The 18,850-nt window shown below is 43.1% G+C and overlaps 1 protein-coding gene across 1 annotated transcript in view; it reads left to right on the forward strand.

Moving 5' to 3' along the window:
* LOC147692232 (neurexin-2-like) overlaps positions 1-18,850 on the forward strand; it is a 1,848,214-nt gene that overhangs the window by 1,132,177 nt on the left and 697,187 nt on the right. The window contains exon 6 of the mRNA XM_086939513.1: positions 5,702-6,003. Coding sequence (XP_086795639.1) covers positions 5,702-6,003 — 302 coding nt within the window. The remainder of the gene's footprint in view (positions 1-5,701; positions 6,004-18,850) is intronic.

Raw genomic sequence — 18,850 nt, forward strand, 5'->3', positions numbered from 1 at the left:
ACGCCACTCTACGCAACTCCCCTCTATTACACTCCAATACACAACACTCTATGCCACTTCAATCTATGACACTGTACTCCACTCTTCGCCATTCCACTCTACAATTCTCCATGCCACTCCCTTCTACACCTTTACCTTTTAGCCATGCTGAACAGCAGCCATTCTGGTGTACAACATGACTAAAACAGTTTGTTGAAGCCCATAGCTCTTGCATAAACGAGACCTATTGGATTTTTGAGTGCTTGTTTCCCCTTTCCCCTTTTTAGGTCTCGCCTATGCAGCTAGAAAAAGGAGGTGGGGGGTCAAAGGGGAAAGTTTAACGACCACGGTAGCTCAAACCCCTTTATCAACTTGAGAAACAAACAGGAGTTACCTGGTCAGATCGCTTGCCTACGTGTTGTGTCATGCCCAAAAGACCACTAAACCAGCATGTCCTCACAGTGATAATACTGGGTTCAAAAAATTCCCATCAGCCCACCATTATTGGCGGAGTGTCGTCATGTGGGATGTAAACCATGAACCTTAGTTTCTCCCAATGCACCTGGTGATGGTGCGGAGATAGGTTCTGGAAGGTATTGTTCTGAACCACAGTATTTCAGAGGTAGGACCGATGGAGTGCAGTGCTCGTGCAAAAGAAAACAAATGTGAGTAAAATTGGCTCCTGAGACAAAAAATATGTTTATTAAGTATTGTCCAGGGTCAAGAGTAAAAACAACGCCTTATAGTCTTACGGAATGACTATGTCATGGCCTAGTGCGTGGAGGTCGACATGTTTCAGCTTGGAGGACAACTAGTCCAAGCTTTCTTCAGGACCGTTAGATGTTACGCATCTGCACTATGAGAAGTAAAGTGTATTAACATTTTGGATTAATCCTACCAGATCTTTGAGCCCAAAGTATTCTCTGGTGTTTATCCAACTGGTCGTGATTTTCCCAACAATCTGTGGGAGAACACCTCACCTCACCCGGCACCCACTCGGGAAGAAGGAGGCCCCGCTCTGTCCGTCGGTACCCCAATGGCCAGCGTCCGCTGCATAGGAGAGACCTAATGCCATCGGCACAGCTTTTTCAGCAAAGACGTGCATGCGTTGCATTGCTTGCAATGCCAACTTGTGCACGTCAGGAGATTTCCTTGCGGGAGCGCCCGGTGCCATCTGGTGGCACCATATGGTTGCACGCTCCCGCAAGGAAATTGCGCATGCCCCCTCCCCTGCTGCCGAGGCGCGCTCTTGTTTTTCTTTTATGGCTCTCGAACACTTTCACTTTCGTGGCTGCTTTGTTCTAGAAATGGTGCCTCATCACTACCCTCTGAAGAGCTGCTTCCTGTTTTCAAGGCTTTCCCGTCAGTCCAACTCACCGTTGAATCCATACTTTGCGAGATTCTTCTTCATCTGGTCGGGTGAGAGGCCGGTATTCTCATTGACCCCGAAGTATGCCAGGCACTCTTCGGTGGACTTGGTGTCCGCGTTGTCCATGTTCCCACCTGAACGTGCTGATTTGTAAAAGTAAATAAGAGTCTGACCCCCCTCTCCAGAGAGTCTTGTGAGCGTCTTCCCTAGTTGGACACCCCAACACCCAGCGTCGGTATGCAAAGGCAGTGTGTCGACGTCGACTCTTGAACACGATGTGTTGCCGTTCAACAGCTCATGGTACGCCATCCGTGCCCGGGTCCTGGAGTGGAAGGTCTCACCACCCCCACCGTTGTCGCTGCACAGAAGCTGTCAGAAGACCCTGTGCCCAGCCTGGTCCCTTATGAGGGAGCCCAGGGGCCAATACCTGGGCTGCCCTGCTGCCTTGTCATTGGCCAGCTGCATGCTGACATCACCGGCCACATTAGCGCACATAAGGAGCGATGGCTGGCCATAGGGGTGGGGAGGACTGTTTTTTGGTTTCTGCTGACTTGGGGCTCCCGGAGGGTACATAGAGGTGACTTAGTAAAAGGAGCGTTGAATGCACACACGAGTGTCACTCAAAAATACGGCAAGGCATGGTTGGCTTCTTCCAAGAGGGGGCGGCTGTGTCCCCCCCCCCCCCCCATCTCCTCCCAAGAATGTTACTTTTATCGCCTGCCTATAATTGTTATACATGTGTTGTCCTGAGTGCTTGACTTTTACATCTCCTCTTCCCCTTGACGGCCCCGCCTGGCAGGACCCCAACCCTGCGCCCTCCCTCTATTGAATGCAAGGGCTAGTGGCCCAAGCTGAGCACACTTTGTTCATCTCCATTCAGTATTTCATAACAACCTCGTCTGCTCCATTAGTTCTTATCTGCCTCGCCCGTTCTGGTATTTCATAACAGTCTGGAGTGTCTGATATTCCGCAGTGGCCTCTCCTGCTCGATATTTTATTCTTTATATCTGTGTCGTCCGCGAATCCTTCGTTACATCATCGTTTGAGATTTTCTGAAGGCTTCCTTTAGTTCAATGTTATGTAACAACGGTGTACAGTCCGATATTTCGTCACTCACTCTTGTCCATTGCGCTATTTGATGACTAACTTGCAGGGACGTCAATGTTTCCACTCCACTCCCCCTGTGTTTCTTTTAAGCTTGGGTGGTAAACTCTGCTCCGTTTGTGGAGCTTGAGGAGTTTGTTGCACTCCGTGGAGCTTGCGGAGTTCCGAAACAACTCTGCTCTAAGTAACAGAGTTTTGTCCTCACTCACCAATGGTAAGTTGGCGAGCACGAGCGAGGCAAATCCAATGCTAGACCACTTCTCTCTGGGATTTCTCAACGTTGGCTACAACTCATGTTGAGAAACCTTCCGTTCGTGTTGCAGAAGCTGCGGCTCGAGTACAACTTCTGCTTGAGAAGCAGAAAGAAGCAGTGCCATCTTGCACTGCGCAAGATGCCGTTCGCACTGATTTTACAGCACAGGACAAACACTCGGCACTAAAAATCAGTGGGAAAGGCGCAAGGTAACCTACTACACCGCTCACAGAACTCCGCATGGCTTGGCAGAGTTTTTTGGGACTTTGAAGAACTCCACCCAGGATTAGTTTCTCTCCACTGTTTTATCATGATATTTTAGCTTCCGTTACGACCCAATCAAGATTATCTGCCACACTCATAATAGTCATGTTTAATTGCACTTTACATGCCTGATATTTTGCTAGGGCCAGACTGGGAACCGAAAGCTGCCCAGGCAAATGTTGTCAGACCAGCACCCATACAGTACATAGTGATCGGAGCGAGCAAGCCTTACCACTGCAAGGAGGATTTGGGAAGGGTCCTACCCCAAGAACATTTGGCCAAATATGGTGCATTCTACAATACATATTTCTATATATATTTAATTATATTACCTTTTAAAGCATGGTAAATGATGACTTTACAGTGCACCAGGCTACGACAATCATAGGTGGAGCCTTTTAATGTGCACCAGGCTAGGACAATCATAGGTGGGGCCCTTCAATGATTCCCTCACTTTTACTTTCCAACTGTGCCCCTCATCACTCCACAGCCCCTCTCTCACAGGTATTTCATTTGTTTTATAGCACCTCTCATACCAGAGTTGGGTGCCAGAGCACTTTACATCACATACAAATACAGAGACAATGAATCCTACATGTGTAAATCAGTGTACAGAAAATGTTACATAAGACAAATGGTGTTTACAAGGTGTAGGATTCATGTCATTCATACTGGTAGGCATTTACTAAGAGTGCTTGGTCTGGAGAAGCACAGTGCTTAATTAGTAAAAATAGAAGTACCAGGGCCCTATTCAGGAGGCCACATCTGCTTTCACAGCCCACTGCTGCTGTCAGCGCTGCCAATAACAGGAACCACACAACTACTAACAATCACACACCTACAAGTGTGACAGTTCTGACTATTACAGACCCCCAAAGCTATAAGATGAACTTTGGTGGCAAGTATTAGTCACTTTTTAAGTGCAGTGAATTAATAAACAACTGTTGTAATGCTCGTCTCTAAGTGAGATAAAGAGCACCAACAAGCAGCAGACTGCCATAAGTGCCAGTGCTGACATTCAAGTGCAGGTGCCGAGCACCGAAAACCACCTGCTCAAATTAAGCACTGGGAAGCATAAACTCGGGATTCAGAGCATAGCACAGTGGTTAGAGTTGCCTTTACTAATAAGAATGCATTTCTACCTAAACAAAGCCATTTTTGCAACATCAGTATAATGACCGACTCAGAAATAAACATAACTTTCTAGCCTATACCATGTAGTTTGCATGCAGCTCTTTGATGACACTTGATAGCTCACTGTGCTAGATTACGATTGTAACTTATGAACTGCGCAGAACACAAAAGGGTCTTTGTGACAAAAACAGTAACCCACTAAGGTGTGCACATAAAATACTGTTCTTTGATCTACATGGCATACGTCCTTTGCAGTAGGCATGTTAACCCTCTACGCTACTATAGATGAGTCATGAATGAATAATATTTATTGTCCAATTAATAAAAATCACCACAATCATGAAAATTAAAAGCAGCAGATTTCTTAAAACAGAGATGTCAGACTTTTTTGAACAGATACATTACAAATAGTAAGATAATTCAGAGATACCATGCTGTACAGAACCATTGAACATAAAACATCATAAAAATAATATTCTGTTCATATCATAATTATAACATTTTATTTCATTGTTAACAACGTCTCTCTATAAAGATAACACCTACCATACCAACAATCTTAGCTATCTTGCCCTGCCTGGTTATTAAAGTGGTGTTGCTCTATCCCTTTGATCGAGCTATATTTAGTGCAAACACATAGATATATAGTATTAATAAATAGTGACTTAATCTATAAAGTGCATTCATGCCTCTTCTCAAAATGTAACTGGGTCTTATTAAAATTTTACCCGAGAAAAAATGGTGCTTCGAAACATTTCTCAGAAACTGCCCATACAGGTGCTACTTAATAACTTAATTTTTTCCCCAAATATCTTTATTAAACTTTTATATATCCAATGTTTCATCCAAACCTTCCCCCACCCTACCCCATACTGAAGAATTACAAACAAAAGAAAAGGGTAGAGCTGCGATATGATGGCGAAAAACTATACAATACATGTAAAACTATATCTAAAAGAAACAAGCATTGCCAAAGCCAATAGGTCTCGCTTTCGGGATCTTCTAAGTATTTAGTTATGCAGCACAATATTCTTGCTGCAACAACAACTGTTGCATGGCTAAACACTTAAAAGGTCCCAAAGGCGAGACCTAGTGGCTATGCCAATGCTTGTTTATTTTGCCATCAACTTCTGTAGGTAGCATTTTCAAGCTCTCCCCTGCAAGGCTGCTCTGGAAGAATATGTAAGGTGAATTCGGACACATTACCCCCAATGTAATTGACAGAATAGAATAATATAACCTTTGATGTAGGTGATGATTACCTTCATATATCTCCACTTTTATTTGCAAATAATAAGCATATGTCCTTTGCTTTCCCACTACTTACAGACAATAACCTTTGTTTTTTGGTTGATTACAGACATAGTACGTCTCATTTATGGGCTGGAAACAAGCATAAATCCACTGCTACAGGGGATAATTATACATAGATGAACTCTACTGGTGGAGCACTCTGTTGTGTATGTGTGTATTTATACGTTTGATAACCTTGCTCTCTTCTTCATATCCGGGGAAAGGAGGACTTTGCAGGAACATGCGTATGTGTGTGTTTGGTCGGATCCTCACCCTGTTTGTCTACTCTCATCCAATCTCTGCAGGGAAGGAAGAGTTCCTCGCCACTTTCAAAGGCAATGAGTTCTTCTGCTACGACCTGTCCCACAACCCCATCCAAAGCAGCACAGATGAGATTACGCTCTCCTTCCGCACCCTTCAGCGCAACGGGCTCATGCTGCACACGGGCAAGTCTGCGGACTACGTCAACCTGTCCTTGAAGAGTGGCGCTGTGTGGCTGGTCATCAACCTAGGATCAGGGGCTTTCGAGGCGCTGGTGGAGCCAGTCAATGGTAAATTCAACGACAACAACTGGCACGATGTCCGCGTGACACGGAACCTGCGCCAGGTAAATCTCTACCTCTTTCTTCTGGGTGGATTGTGTAGAATGAGGGGAATTGAGTGCTCTGAGATTTGTTCCTTGAAAGCATGAGCCCAAGCTCCACACCAATCTAGAGGCTCCAGGAGACCAGCTAAAAGGCACTACATTATTCTCCAGTACATACACTAGTCCTTTGCTCCACACCTTGTAGACTTCTGCCACTGTTACTGCTCACAGGTGGGCATTTCTTCACCGGTCAGTGCCTGAAGTCAAGCTGCTTTTCCCTCTCCTCTATAGTTGCTTCCCTGCCTGACAGACGGAGCCAGTAGTGTCAGAAAGAGCTTCTCGTTTACCTCTGAGACCGTATGTGGTGTCTAGCATCACACACCTCGATCTCTGCCAGCGGGTAGACTGCCCTGGGCCAGACCTCTTTAAACCCTAAATGTCAGGGTCGGCGGATGAACCTTCTAGTCCACCACCCTAGGTTCACCAGTCACAGCTGAAAACCTAGGAACCGCCTCACAATTCCACTGACTTGTGTGCAGTAAATGTGGCGCCATTCTAACTGACAATCCACTAGCACATAGAAATCCAACATGTGACACAAGTCTCTAACATCATAACAGCTGAGTCTGGGGAATGAACGGCAAGATGCACTGCAAATCTCACACCTGAGCCCTCTCCCTGAATAATGTCAGGTGCTTTCCCATACAGAATGGCCGCAGAGCTCATTGGCTTGCAGGCCTGTTCCAATCTCGATGACGAGTTTTGTTAAAGATTCTAGATTCACAGTTGTTCGGGTCTGCTTTTTGCACCTTCATTCTTGCTCCTTGCTGATTATTGGATTTGCTCACCCGCTTGTCCTTTGCCCTCACTAAAAAAGTGGATTCTGCAGTTGAGAGCACTGTTCCTCTGTTACAAAAAAATTGCACTTTTGTCATATGAAAAAACTTGAGCAAATCCATTAGTTTCATTCTTGCTATCTGTGTAATAGGAAGTGGTGCAAGGATCACTTGTTCCAAACTTTACTACTTTTTAGTATTCACAAAGGTAAATTAGAACTAGTAACTTTATTATAAGAAAACTTTCTACTAAGTATAATTACTCGTAGTAAAGTTACTAGTAGTAACTTACCTTTGTGAATACTGAAAAGTAGTAGAGTTGGAATTTTGGTCTAGGATAGACTTTTGGTCTAACTTTACCTTTGTGAATCGGGTCCTACATTTTCATATGAGGGCGGAAACTTTAAGCTAAAAGAACTGACATTTTTTTCAGCGTGTCAAATGTAAAAGTTGGGCTTGAGTGTGAATTAAAGTCAATTTGTTCCAGTTTTTATTACACAAATAGCAAACATTATTAAAATCACATTAACCTATAATCTTTAAAAGAAAGTTGATGATAAAATAGGTTTCTTTGTCAAAATCTTTATTATACAAGTATATCGATTTATATGCAGTAAATATGTTGTAAATGCAAACAATGTATTATCTATGTTTAGTAATGTTTCAACAATTAATTTTCCCTTCTCTAAAACAAAATATTTCTTAAAGTGGACTTGAGCTAAATTAGTTTGCTGATGTCTGAACAGCTCAATTAGCTAAATATGTCAAAGTTGATTTGCCCTATTTTTTGTAGCAGTGCAAACTTTCTGTAACTGGGCCATCTGTTCTTTCGGTGCTCTAGTGTCTGTGAAGTGAAATAGCTGTCAATCAGAGGCAAGGACAGTGGAGCCTAAATTTACTAAGAGTTGTGTGGGTGCACAATTTTCCGCTGCTCCCATGGGCCTTTTTAATGGTAAGCAAATAGGCACAGTGCTTAGTGCCGCTGTGACCACGTGAGCACCTACGCAAAACATTAGTAAATAATCCAGTTAGTGTGGTAGTTGTCCCGCAAGACTGGTCTAGGTGCTCAGGATACAGAACAAAGTCAGGCAATGAAAATCATGTTTTGTCGGTGAGGTAAGGACAGGCAGGTGACAGGCAGTTTTCTTTGCTGATAATAACAGCTGTCACACAGTGTTTCGGAGTTCTAAAGATGTGTTACCTTCTTCCCTTGAGGGTCAAAATTTGTATCAACAGACCTTATCGAACACAATGAATCAGAGAAACCAATCAGCTGGTGAGGGTGCCTGCCCCAGGGTGCACATTGAGAATTATGTAATTCGTTGATTTCTGTTCTTAGTATTTAAAAAAAACCACAAATAGCTGTTTTGCTTGCAATCCATTTTAGCTCATAACGTGCTTTTTTAGTAGCTATGATCCATGTTTTGATTGGCTACTGCGTCTTCCCATGATTGTTGAATGCAGCAGAGTCTGTGTGGTGAATGGGTCTGAGAGAATTTATATTCTGTGATTGGCTGTCTGCTGTTGCTGTTAATTCTTCTGAAAAGTAATTTTTTATTATTAGGTTTCGCCTGCACGGCGCTTGCGCTGTGCTTGTGAAATCTTGCATTTAATTTATCTTAAAAGGGGGCTCTTATCAGTTCCCATTGCTGAATTACTGTGTTCATTCGATTTTGTGTGGAACTTTTTTTTTTACCTTCCCTTGGCTTCATGCATTAACAATACTTCTACTAAAGCTGTTCACACTGTTTAAGACCCATTCACTGTCAAGATAAGATCTCTTCACAGGGAAAAGGCAGAGAGCCTCTAACAGTATGCTGGAATTCTTGCTTTTTATTACTTAGTTGTGGCATTTCCTATTCATGCCTCAGTACTTTTCTTTGCATTTGTTGGCATTATCAGACTGCTTTTTTCAACGTAATCTATTTAGTCATCATGATCAAATTCAAAATGTTGTAGCATAGATTGCATGTTAAAAATAAAGTTATACACTTATAAACACAAGGGTTGAGGCAAAGAAACCTGCACCTGTTATAGTCCGTGACTTAGAAATATTGCGATGGTGCTCGAGAAACCAAGGAACACAACCCTGTCTGTTCCTTTAAGGACAAAGTCCAAATACAAAACACAGAATGTGGAATCAGCACCCATCAAGAAGTGTTTTCCATAATATTTAGTGTCCTTCAATCAGTAATTAGAATCCATTTCAAATGAACAGGTCCGAACTTGATAGTAGTATGCTTTCAATTCTTTATTAGGGTTTTCAACAGTAGAAAAACGATCCAATATCACAGCAGATTTTCCTTTTTAGCCTCTTTTTTAGCCAACGCGTTTCGTCTCAAAAATGAGACTTCTTCAGGGCTCAAAAACCTGTCTCTGTGAAGTTTAGTATAAGCAGAAAAGTTTCTTTAGTTCAAGCATATTTTGGGATGGTCTGTCAGTTCAGATGAGTATTCAGAAGGGACCAAAAAACGGCATGGTAACCTGAGAAGCACGATCAGCCAACGTTCTGCAGTGCCGTTTTTTGGTCCCTTCTGAATACTCATCTGAACTGACAGACCATCCCAAAATATGCTTGAACTAAAGAAACTTTCCTGCTTATACTAAACTTCACAAAGACAGGTTTTTGAGCCCTGAAGAAGTCTCATTTTTGAGACGAAACGCGTTGGCTAAAAAAGAGGCTAAAAAGGAAAATCTGCTGTGATAGTGGATCGTTTTTTTACTGTTGAAAACCCTAATAAAGAATTGAAAGCTTACTACTATCAAGTTCGGACCTGTTCATTTGAAATGGATTCTAATTACTGACTGAAGGACACTAAATATTATGGAAAACACTTCTTGATGGGTGCTGATTCCACATTCTGTGTAAAAATAAAGTTAATATACAAGAGCTATGCTATATTTTACTGCTAAACAGGCAGCCACAAGTGCAGTTACCTTGCAGACAACAGGGTCACAATATGAATGGTGCTGCAGGTGCAGTAGCTCCAGGCCCAAAAGTTGTCAGAACTCCTCCAAACACATAACATTACTATATTTGACTACTAAACAGGTGGTCACAATTGCAGTTACCTTGTAGTTGAAAAGGACGTGATTTGAATGGTGCAGCAGGTGCAGTAGCACCGGGGCCAAAAGCTCTAGGGACCCCACTAAACGCAGAATATTTGCTAAATGTTACTACTAACAAGGCAGTCACAAGGGCAGTTATCTAGCAGGCACTAGGGCCATGATTTCAGTGGTGCTGCACGTGCAGTGGCAGAGAGCCAAAAGTTGTCAGAACTCCTCTAAACACCAAATATTGCTATATTTAACTAAAAAATAAGCAGTCACACGTGTAGTTACCTTGCAGGCACTTCGGCCATGATTTTAATGATGCTGCAACTGTGGTGGCACTGGGGCCAAAAGTTGTCAGAACTCCTCTAAACATAAAATATTGCTATATTTAACTACTAAATGCGCAAGCGCAAGTGTAGTTACCTTGCTGGTACTAGGATAATAATTTTAATGGTGCAGAAGATGCAATTAAACAGGGTGCCTAAAGCTCTAGGGACACCTCTAAACCCCAAATATTTCTATTACATCAATTAATTCTATTACTTCCCTCTTTCAATTAATTATTCTAAATTGTATCACTTACACACACTAAACCACTAGTAACAACACAATATATTAACATTTTGTACATGAACAAGTCATAACACTTTAACAGACTTTCTGTAACTTATATTGTACAACTACTCAGCAAGTTACAACGTAGAACAAAAATAAATCGAATTATTAATGATCACATAGGCGAAACCTAATGCATTTACCACTGCTTGTTGTTTTTTGTTGTACCCACCATTCCCATTGGAGCAAGTCTGTTGAAATCCTCTTAACTATCTTTCTGCCTTGCTAAGTTATTTCAACTCGCTCCCAACTGAGTCCTTCCTTCCTCTTTCATCCCATCTAACAACATGATGTTCATCACTTTTGATCTCTTCATTTGTGTCACATTTTTCTTTTCTCACCTTGTGTCTATGTCTCCTCCATTTATTATTCTCTCAGCCTCTGCCTTCCTTACATTAATTCTCTTTCTTGGTTGGCTTCTCATATTCCCCTTCCTCTCTCTCCACACTCTTTCTAGTACTCTACCCCGCCGTCCTTTGTTTTAGTTTCTTTCTCTTTTGTTGTGTTTTAATCCTACATAGCCTCACTTCCACTCCCCTGCACATTTCAGCCCTTTTTGCCACAAATACATAACACCATGTGATCTCTGTAGCTTCCTTTCCTTATCTCTATTAGGTTTGTGTTTTTGAAGGTTTCTCTGCAATATTGGATGGGAAGCAACGAGGTGTCATCTCAAAATCTGGCCATCTTGTTGAAATAAGGCATGAAATGACTTGCTGGTCTGGGATGACACGCTGCTTTTTTGCGATTAGCCATTGTTCACACTTTCAGGCCAAGAAGCTAAATGCTTCTTCTGAAAAATGTCTAAGAATTATTGAACAACTCCTGCCTCGCTGGGATCTGATAGGTGGTCAGTGCTGCAGGGAATTCAACATGTTCCCCTTTTCCTCTTTCATGTTTTTGGTCTCCACATTCGGTGCAGTCCCCAATTTTTGTTCAGGATCATCACGCACAAAGGAGACACGCAAACCAGGATGTCTCTGCTCCACCACAGATAGCATGGAGGCCATAGCCTCAAATTGTCTTTCCACAGAACTGTTGATCATGGAGAATCACCTTACGGCAGATTTTAGCAGTTCTAGGGGCACACTGACCACTGCTCAGAACACTGGCCAATGGGCAGTGTAAAGTACACTAGCCAATGGGCAGTGTAAAGTGAGAACAAAATAGGCGAACAACAAAGCAGTGGACCTTAAAAATGAAGATTGAGTCTTAAAAAAAGAGTATTCGAGTTAAACAATTGAAGGAAAGCGTTATTGAGGAAACCATCCTAGGTCGAAGGTGGATCTAGAGAAAACATCAATTATCCCCCTTTGAAAGAAAATGTGAAGTGATCGCTGTTGAGGATCCACTGGAAGAATGCTTGCACCCTAGGAGTGCTTCTCACTGTGCATTAGAGCTGCCTCAGCAAGACATTATATGAAATTGAACAACATTTTTAGAAATGCACTTGATGTTATCTGGTGTGAAAACTGAACATGAGAGCCTACCTTGCATTCCAGAATCACCCAAAATACCGCTGGAGGCTGGTTCGAGGAGAAAATGTCTCTTTACTGTGGCTTTACTGTTTCTGCAAGACTTTTTCGGCTTGAACCAGTCTCCTGCGGGTGAAAATCATACATAATTTTGTGCCTGCTAAATCTCACGAAAATGAGGCAATATCGCTCAACAAAATACTGAATTTGTTTAAATGCCTAAATCAAGTAGCATCACCTCTTGCCTACCAAATTAACGTATTAATACGCTATTCTAACCCTGGCACCTGTACATTGGGGGCAAGTGCCTGAGTTTGGGTTTTTACAGTTCATGTGTTTTTCAGTTTATGCATTCACATGTTAAACTTCGTGCTCCCCCATGGCCATATGAGCCTTCCTGAGACAAACCATGTTGGAACCATGCTAAAGCCACAGCAATAATGTAAGTGTATGTCGACTAAAGGTCTCAGCGTGTTTGAGGATGCTTGGACAGTTTGGCCACATTAGAATGTGATCCCTCCAAATAACTTGTCCCTTAAAAGTAGACAGACAGAGGTTTTAAAAGAGGGTGAGTAGTAAGATAAAGAACAAAGCGGAAGTGAAACAATGAGGGAAAGGACATTTGCTCTACTTGGGCATGGGTACAAGAAATTGTGTAGCTATATTCCTGATCACAGAAGCTACTTCCAGAGCAGACCTAACCAGGATTTGCCTGGAAGGCTGCCTCTCTTGAATCCCAAATTCTTCTATCGAGAGGGTGGACATCGAACGATATGCACATATTAACTATTTATAAACAAATATAAACAAGTAAATAAATTAAAATGCCCACATTTACCCCAAAAATGTTAATACAAATACACAAAAAATAGTGTTATGTATAGCAGCCCTCGAAAGTCTGAGTTTCAAACTATTTATCCATACATGCACATATGGGACTTTATATCATACAACTGTATATCTCTTCATCATTTTACATATATGCATGTATACCTTTCTTTGTAGTTATGTATCTACAAATTTGGTACATTAATGCTATTGTAGAAAAAAGAAAAAAAAACTTGAACTTTCTCCAATGTATGCTCTATGTCTCGTCCTATACCTCTCTCAATATATCCTCTAGCTCCACTCTCTGACTCTTCCCAGATGTCATTGTACTACTATTAACTCTCAATAACCCTTTCTAGACTCTTCCCTCCTCTATCCCTCCTCTGACTCTTCCCAAACCTCATTTTACCTCTTTGATCTCGCAAATAACACTTCCTAGACTCTTCCTTTCTGTATCCCTCCTTTTTCGTATGAAATCCAACAAGTAGACAGACTCACTTGTCCATTGCTCAAATTAGCAATGTATATTTCCCTATACTAATCCACCCCTAATCCATTTTGGGTTGTGGAGTCCCGTGCTACTCGCCGAAAAGCAATTCAATGCCTCATCAGGGGTAGTAAGCTCGATATAGATACAAATACACTTACAATGTGTGGCTCGCCATTCACTTACACTACACTTATCGTGAGACTCAGTGGTGAGTCTGATGTAGTGTTTGCTTTGTTTTTGCCATGCAATATTTCTCATGTAGTATAGTGACCAGTGATCATGCAGACTCAAGGTCCTCTCAAATCTCTCCGAGTGACCCCTTCATAGCAGATTAAAGTTTCGAGCTGGAAATTAGAGGGTACTTTAACTGGGGCTGAAATCTGCCTGAGCGAGTTAGGGCTCGTCCCTTCACCTATGGCGTCCTTCCTGTAGAAGGCAGCATGCTCTGCAGCATTGAATTAACATCCCTGGCTGCAGAAGATTGGTTGAGGTGCCATGGTGTGTATAAATTACAGTCTGTCCTCCTCTGGAAGTATAGTGGAGGGAAAATTCTTTATTCTACGACGTTGCCCTTTGGATCAGAGCCCTGATTGGATGCCGCATTGATGTATGGCCGAGCCTGCGCCGGGAGGCCTGCAGTATTCAAGCTCCCGGAGTCCTGGGTGACAGGGCGAAGAGAAAATGCAGTTGCAGCGCTTGCACATAGGTGTCCCAGAACCTGGCGCAAGCAGACCTGGCTTCATGTGCACCGTGGAACCCCAGATAGCCCCCGCCCTGGGACAAGGGAACATGACTCTTTCAAACCACTTTCGGTTCCATGTATACTCTCCTCCTCTGTTTCCCCATCCATACTTCTCTCTGCCCCCCTTTTCATATTGCTTCTCACAATATCTTCCATTTTATTTTTTGCCATCATTCCTTTATGTCTATGCTCACCAATTGTACCCACTGTATGCCACCCCGTACTGGTTCTCATTTTCTCTACACTCCACATCCCAGCAGTCATTATTATTATGTTGATTGATAGCACAGTCTCTGATTTGTTGACTTGTTTGCTTCTGTGGTTTGTCTGTGACACACAAAGGAAAATAAACTGGTATGTCAGTGCTTAATGCTGATGGCTATTAGGATAGGAGTCAGCCATTTATTACCACATAAATACATACATACATACTGAATAATTACCAGTGGCTGAGACTGACTCAAGCATTCCATTAAACACTTTTTATCTCAGGGGGATGCCCTGCGTGCGATATGTATGCCCAGGTGTGGGTGCCATAGCTCACTCTGCCATAGGATGCAAGCTGCACCTCACTGATAAGGTCCAACACGATCGAAGACAGCCTGTGGTTTGGATGGGACGTGGTCTAGCAGTTCAGCCTGGACTATCCCTATTGGAGGTGGATAACAGCTGATATGTATATGGCTGATCCCTATCTGCCATTGCACAGTGAGAAAAACATAGGCTGGACTGAGATTCGACCCAGAGTAATTACCTGTGGCTGAGACTAATTCAAGCATTCCACCCCCAACCTTTGTCTGCTACGTCCATGGTGGAATTAGTGCAGAGTTTACACTCTGCACTAAGCGCCAAGTATAATTTGTGCAGTCTTAGAGCCGATCTGGCCTTCTACACTAAGCAACTGGTATAAATACAGCAGCATGACTGTTGTTTTGCCTCCCAAAGGCACTTCATTCAAATGAGGCAGCCTTTAAAGTCTGTCTGTCTAGGTTTCTGCATTTAACTTGCAAACAAGTCAGGCCTCTTACAAAATCCTGTTGATGAATTTATGCACAAAGCTTGTACCTGCTGGCTCCAAAGGACCCCTGCTAAAATTCCAGAAGCAAAGCACTTTTTCTGCAAATATGTCTTAAGTGATTCGTCTAGATACAGTGGAGAAACAAACAAAGGCAACGGTAATAGGTCTGGCTTGCAGCAATCGTTTAGAATGATTACGATGAGACCAGCATTTAGGCAGACTGTTGCCCTCAAGGTGCGTCCATCTCAATTCAGAAATGGCATCAGTTCTTCCACATCCAGAGCCCAACCACAGATGATTCAAACTGATGTGAATCGGAAGTATTGACCTCCCTGTGTATATTTCCCTTAGGGATCTTCCATGTGCATTTTTCCCCTAGCCCTCATACCCATGTAGAAAAAAAGTATTTCAGCCCACAGAGCTTAGGAAACAGAAAGGGGGCTCTTTAACCTACCTGTGGGCTATATAAAGGGTGGGGCTAGAACAGAAAATAGGTTTGAGCACCAAAATTAAACTGACTCACATTAGCAAATTAGATAGCTAAAAAGGTATTGACATTCGCAAATCATGGTAGTTTTGAACTTGTAAAAACACTGTATACGTTTTTTGCGACATAATAGAGCTTGTATGCATTTGTGCTTGCTGCAGGCAATGTTTGAGGTCATAGTAGGGAAATCAACAGTAACAACCAGCCCATCAAACCATATCACAGGCCCAAAAACAGGTAAAGAAAAATCCCACTCGCTAATCGACCAGCCCTTTTGGGAATTTCCAGATCGCCCTATAGGCCCATCTGACACCGGCTATATTTCATAGGGACGGGTCAATAGGCAACTGCTACAGACCTGCCAGAGACCCTAGCAGGATAATTTGTTTGGGTGGGCTCCACTACATTGTTCCTTGGTAGGCATGGGTAATTTTTGTTTTACCAAATGAGAAAATGGAACAGTGTGTCAATTCCTTGTTTTGCTGATTTCACATCTCTGAAATAACCGCAGAATTATTAGTGAGGATAGAAATGCCACCAGTGGCAGCCGCTAACAGGTGTGGTGGGGCGGGGGAGGGGGCTGGGGGTAAATAAAAAAAAAGAAAACACCCACCTGCAGGCCGGCCGACTGACCAGCCCTGCCTCTCTGTCCTCTTTGGCTCCTCAACAGAGGAAACCAGGTAGCACCCAGGCTCCTTACTGCCCTAGCCAATCACAATGCTGCCTGACAGCAGCGTTGTGATTGGTCTAAGCCCCGTGGTTTGGCACCGTTCGGCGCTCAGAGAGGGAGTGGGAGCCTCTGCACATTTTCCACCCAGGCTGTGCATTTCAGCCGGTGGAGAACATGCACAGTGCGCATGACGGTTTGGCTGGCCCAAGACGGACGGCCAAACTGTCATGTGCACTTTAGAGTGGGCTCACCACACCTCTCCCTGACCCCTGCTCTGGTAGCCCAGCCCGCCCCTTGCCAGGAAACGGAAAACTAAAATGATAACAACATTGCCTATTATAATTTTAGTTTTCCTTTAACCACTGAGCAGTGGGGGCGACATTCCTGCGTCTTAGTGGAGGAGATGCCGCTGAATGTCACTACCATTTCGCGGATTGAACTGCAGTTTACACACAAGCCTCCAAAATCTGCAAGAAACATGAAAATTCATAAAGCAAAATATATTTGCAAAAAAACATAGCAAATCTGTTCCTCATAAAAAAAAATCTGTTGAAAGAATGTTCATGGTTATGAATTCACTGGAATGTTTCACCCACCTCTTGTGCTGAGAAGTGAATGAATCCAATAGTGATGCAACAACATATCTTTTTAACACACTAAAGTAGAGTATACAAAGTAAAAAGCAATTACAGCAGTAATAAATGCATTAGGAAAAGATATTATGGAAATAACTACATGCAAAAAGTATACCTAACATTTTTAAAGTCCTAATAGAATCCTGCGTTGTGTTTGCTGTTGATCTGTAGAAATATCCCCAAAGCCCCCCATACCTTTCATCTAGCTTATCTGGAACAAGCACAGTCCTTGTGTTGTCAGGAATCCAAGCCCCTGGGCGTATTCCGTGGCTGTCCTTTAGAGCGTCTCTCGGTATGAAACAGTCTCCTCTCCCTTGCAGCTAACCCACTGGGGCTTTATAAAGGCTTTCAAAGAAGAAAATATGTGTGTGCAGTCTTTTCTTGATTTCCAAGCTGTGCCTGGGAATGTGGCTTGGGAAATATACATGTGTTATGTCGTAAGAACGTCAGCGTGTGAATTACAGGCGGGAGGGCTTTGCCGACTTATACATATTATTGACAAATAAAAGTTTTACTTATAATGACTTTTATATACCTGTTATTCTACCTCGGGACATGGGGAAAGGGTTATAGGTCATAAATAGGGCTCCCAGTTGTATGGTATTTATTTTTTTAACATTTCCCTCTATATTTATCCATATTTATTTTTTGGCTATCTTAGTAGTATTTATGCATATTTATTTTGTGGTTTGCAAATAAGTGGAGTATGGAAATGGTAAATGCCAACATTTATTTAACTGGTACACATGTATTCATACGCTGATGTCTTTTGCGTTTTAGCAAATTCAGTAGCAAAATATACACCCCACCTTACCCCTCTACCCCTGCCCTGCATCCGCTACCACCCAATCTGTGCCAGCCGCTCCTGAAATTGAGGGGTAACTGGAATCTGCTGGCTGCACCCTGGGTCTGTAGATGTGTCATATATGGGACTTCAGGGAGTTGTAGGTCCCAGTCAGAGTTGTTGATTTAGCCCCCTAATAGCAAACTGTTTTCGAATCTACCTCTCTTACTGATTGCCAAACTTTTAAGCCCCAAATGGCAGAGTAATCTCCAATATCAATGAATTTACTATTAATGACAAGTGCTGCGACACTGTAACGAGGACCACCATTCAACAGCGAAGACACCCCCTGCATAGAGAAGAGTGCGGGATCTTGTGAATTTAGGGACACCCTGCCAAGCTGGATTCCATGATCTCAAATGCGCACGATGTGACTGATTCAAGCAAACCATTTGTCCTAAATTTTTTGATCTGCATTTTGACCCTTTGTCCTGATTTTTTACAGTCACTGCCCAGAATGTGTCTCTTTGCCAGGTGGTCACCCTAGGGCTAAGGGGTGTGAGGGGCCTACTGCAGCCCAATTATGTACGCATTTTATATCTGCCCGGGATGAGCAGGGAGCTCAATTGCTTGCTTGAGGGCCAGTGTCACCCTTGCCACACCACCCTTCCCTCACTGCACAACGCCCCTAAAATGGAATGGACAGTATCTTAGCTCCAGATATGGCTGTCAGTGGTATAGCCTTGACAACATGGTATTAATGGTCACCAGGAAAAAGCATATCTTCCTACATTACTTATTATTAATGAATGGTGTAGAAAGTTATTATAAATGCATGGATGAATAAACATTGCCAAGACTATCCACAGCCATATATCGGGTCCCGCAAGTCAACACTTGGTCAGATAAGCAAAGCAAACACTGTCTGCATCAAATGCATGTTGCATATTTCGCCCGTGAAAAGCATATAAAGGTGAGGCCAGTCCTATGGGCTTTGTCGGCTTGTGTTTTCCTGGAGCTGCAATCTCCCCTCACCTGATGTTTTCGTCCAAGCTCGTGTTCCTCTCCTGTGTCCAGATTTCTCCCGCCCCCCACGCCGCCCATGCCTTTCCCTCTCCACTATCCCATTACCCCCTTCGGCCCACTCCCTTCCCGTCGCGTGCTCCAGCGTGGCATGGCCTCTCTGGCCGCTCAGCCTCCCACCTGCCGCCCGTAACATTCACGCTTCAGTGCC

Source organism: Lissotriton vulgaris, chromosome 9 (genome assembly GCF_964263255.1).
Source record: "Lissotriton vulgaris chromosome 9, aLisVul1.2, whole genome shotgun sequence".
NCBI lineage: Eukaryota > Metazoa > Chordata > Amphibia > Caudata > Salamandridae > Lissotriton > Lissotriton vulgaris.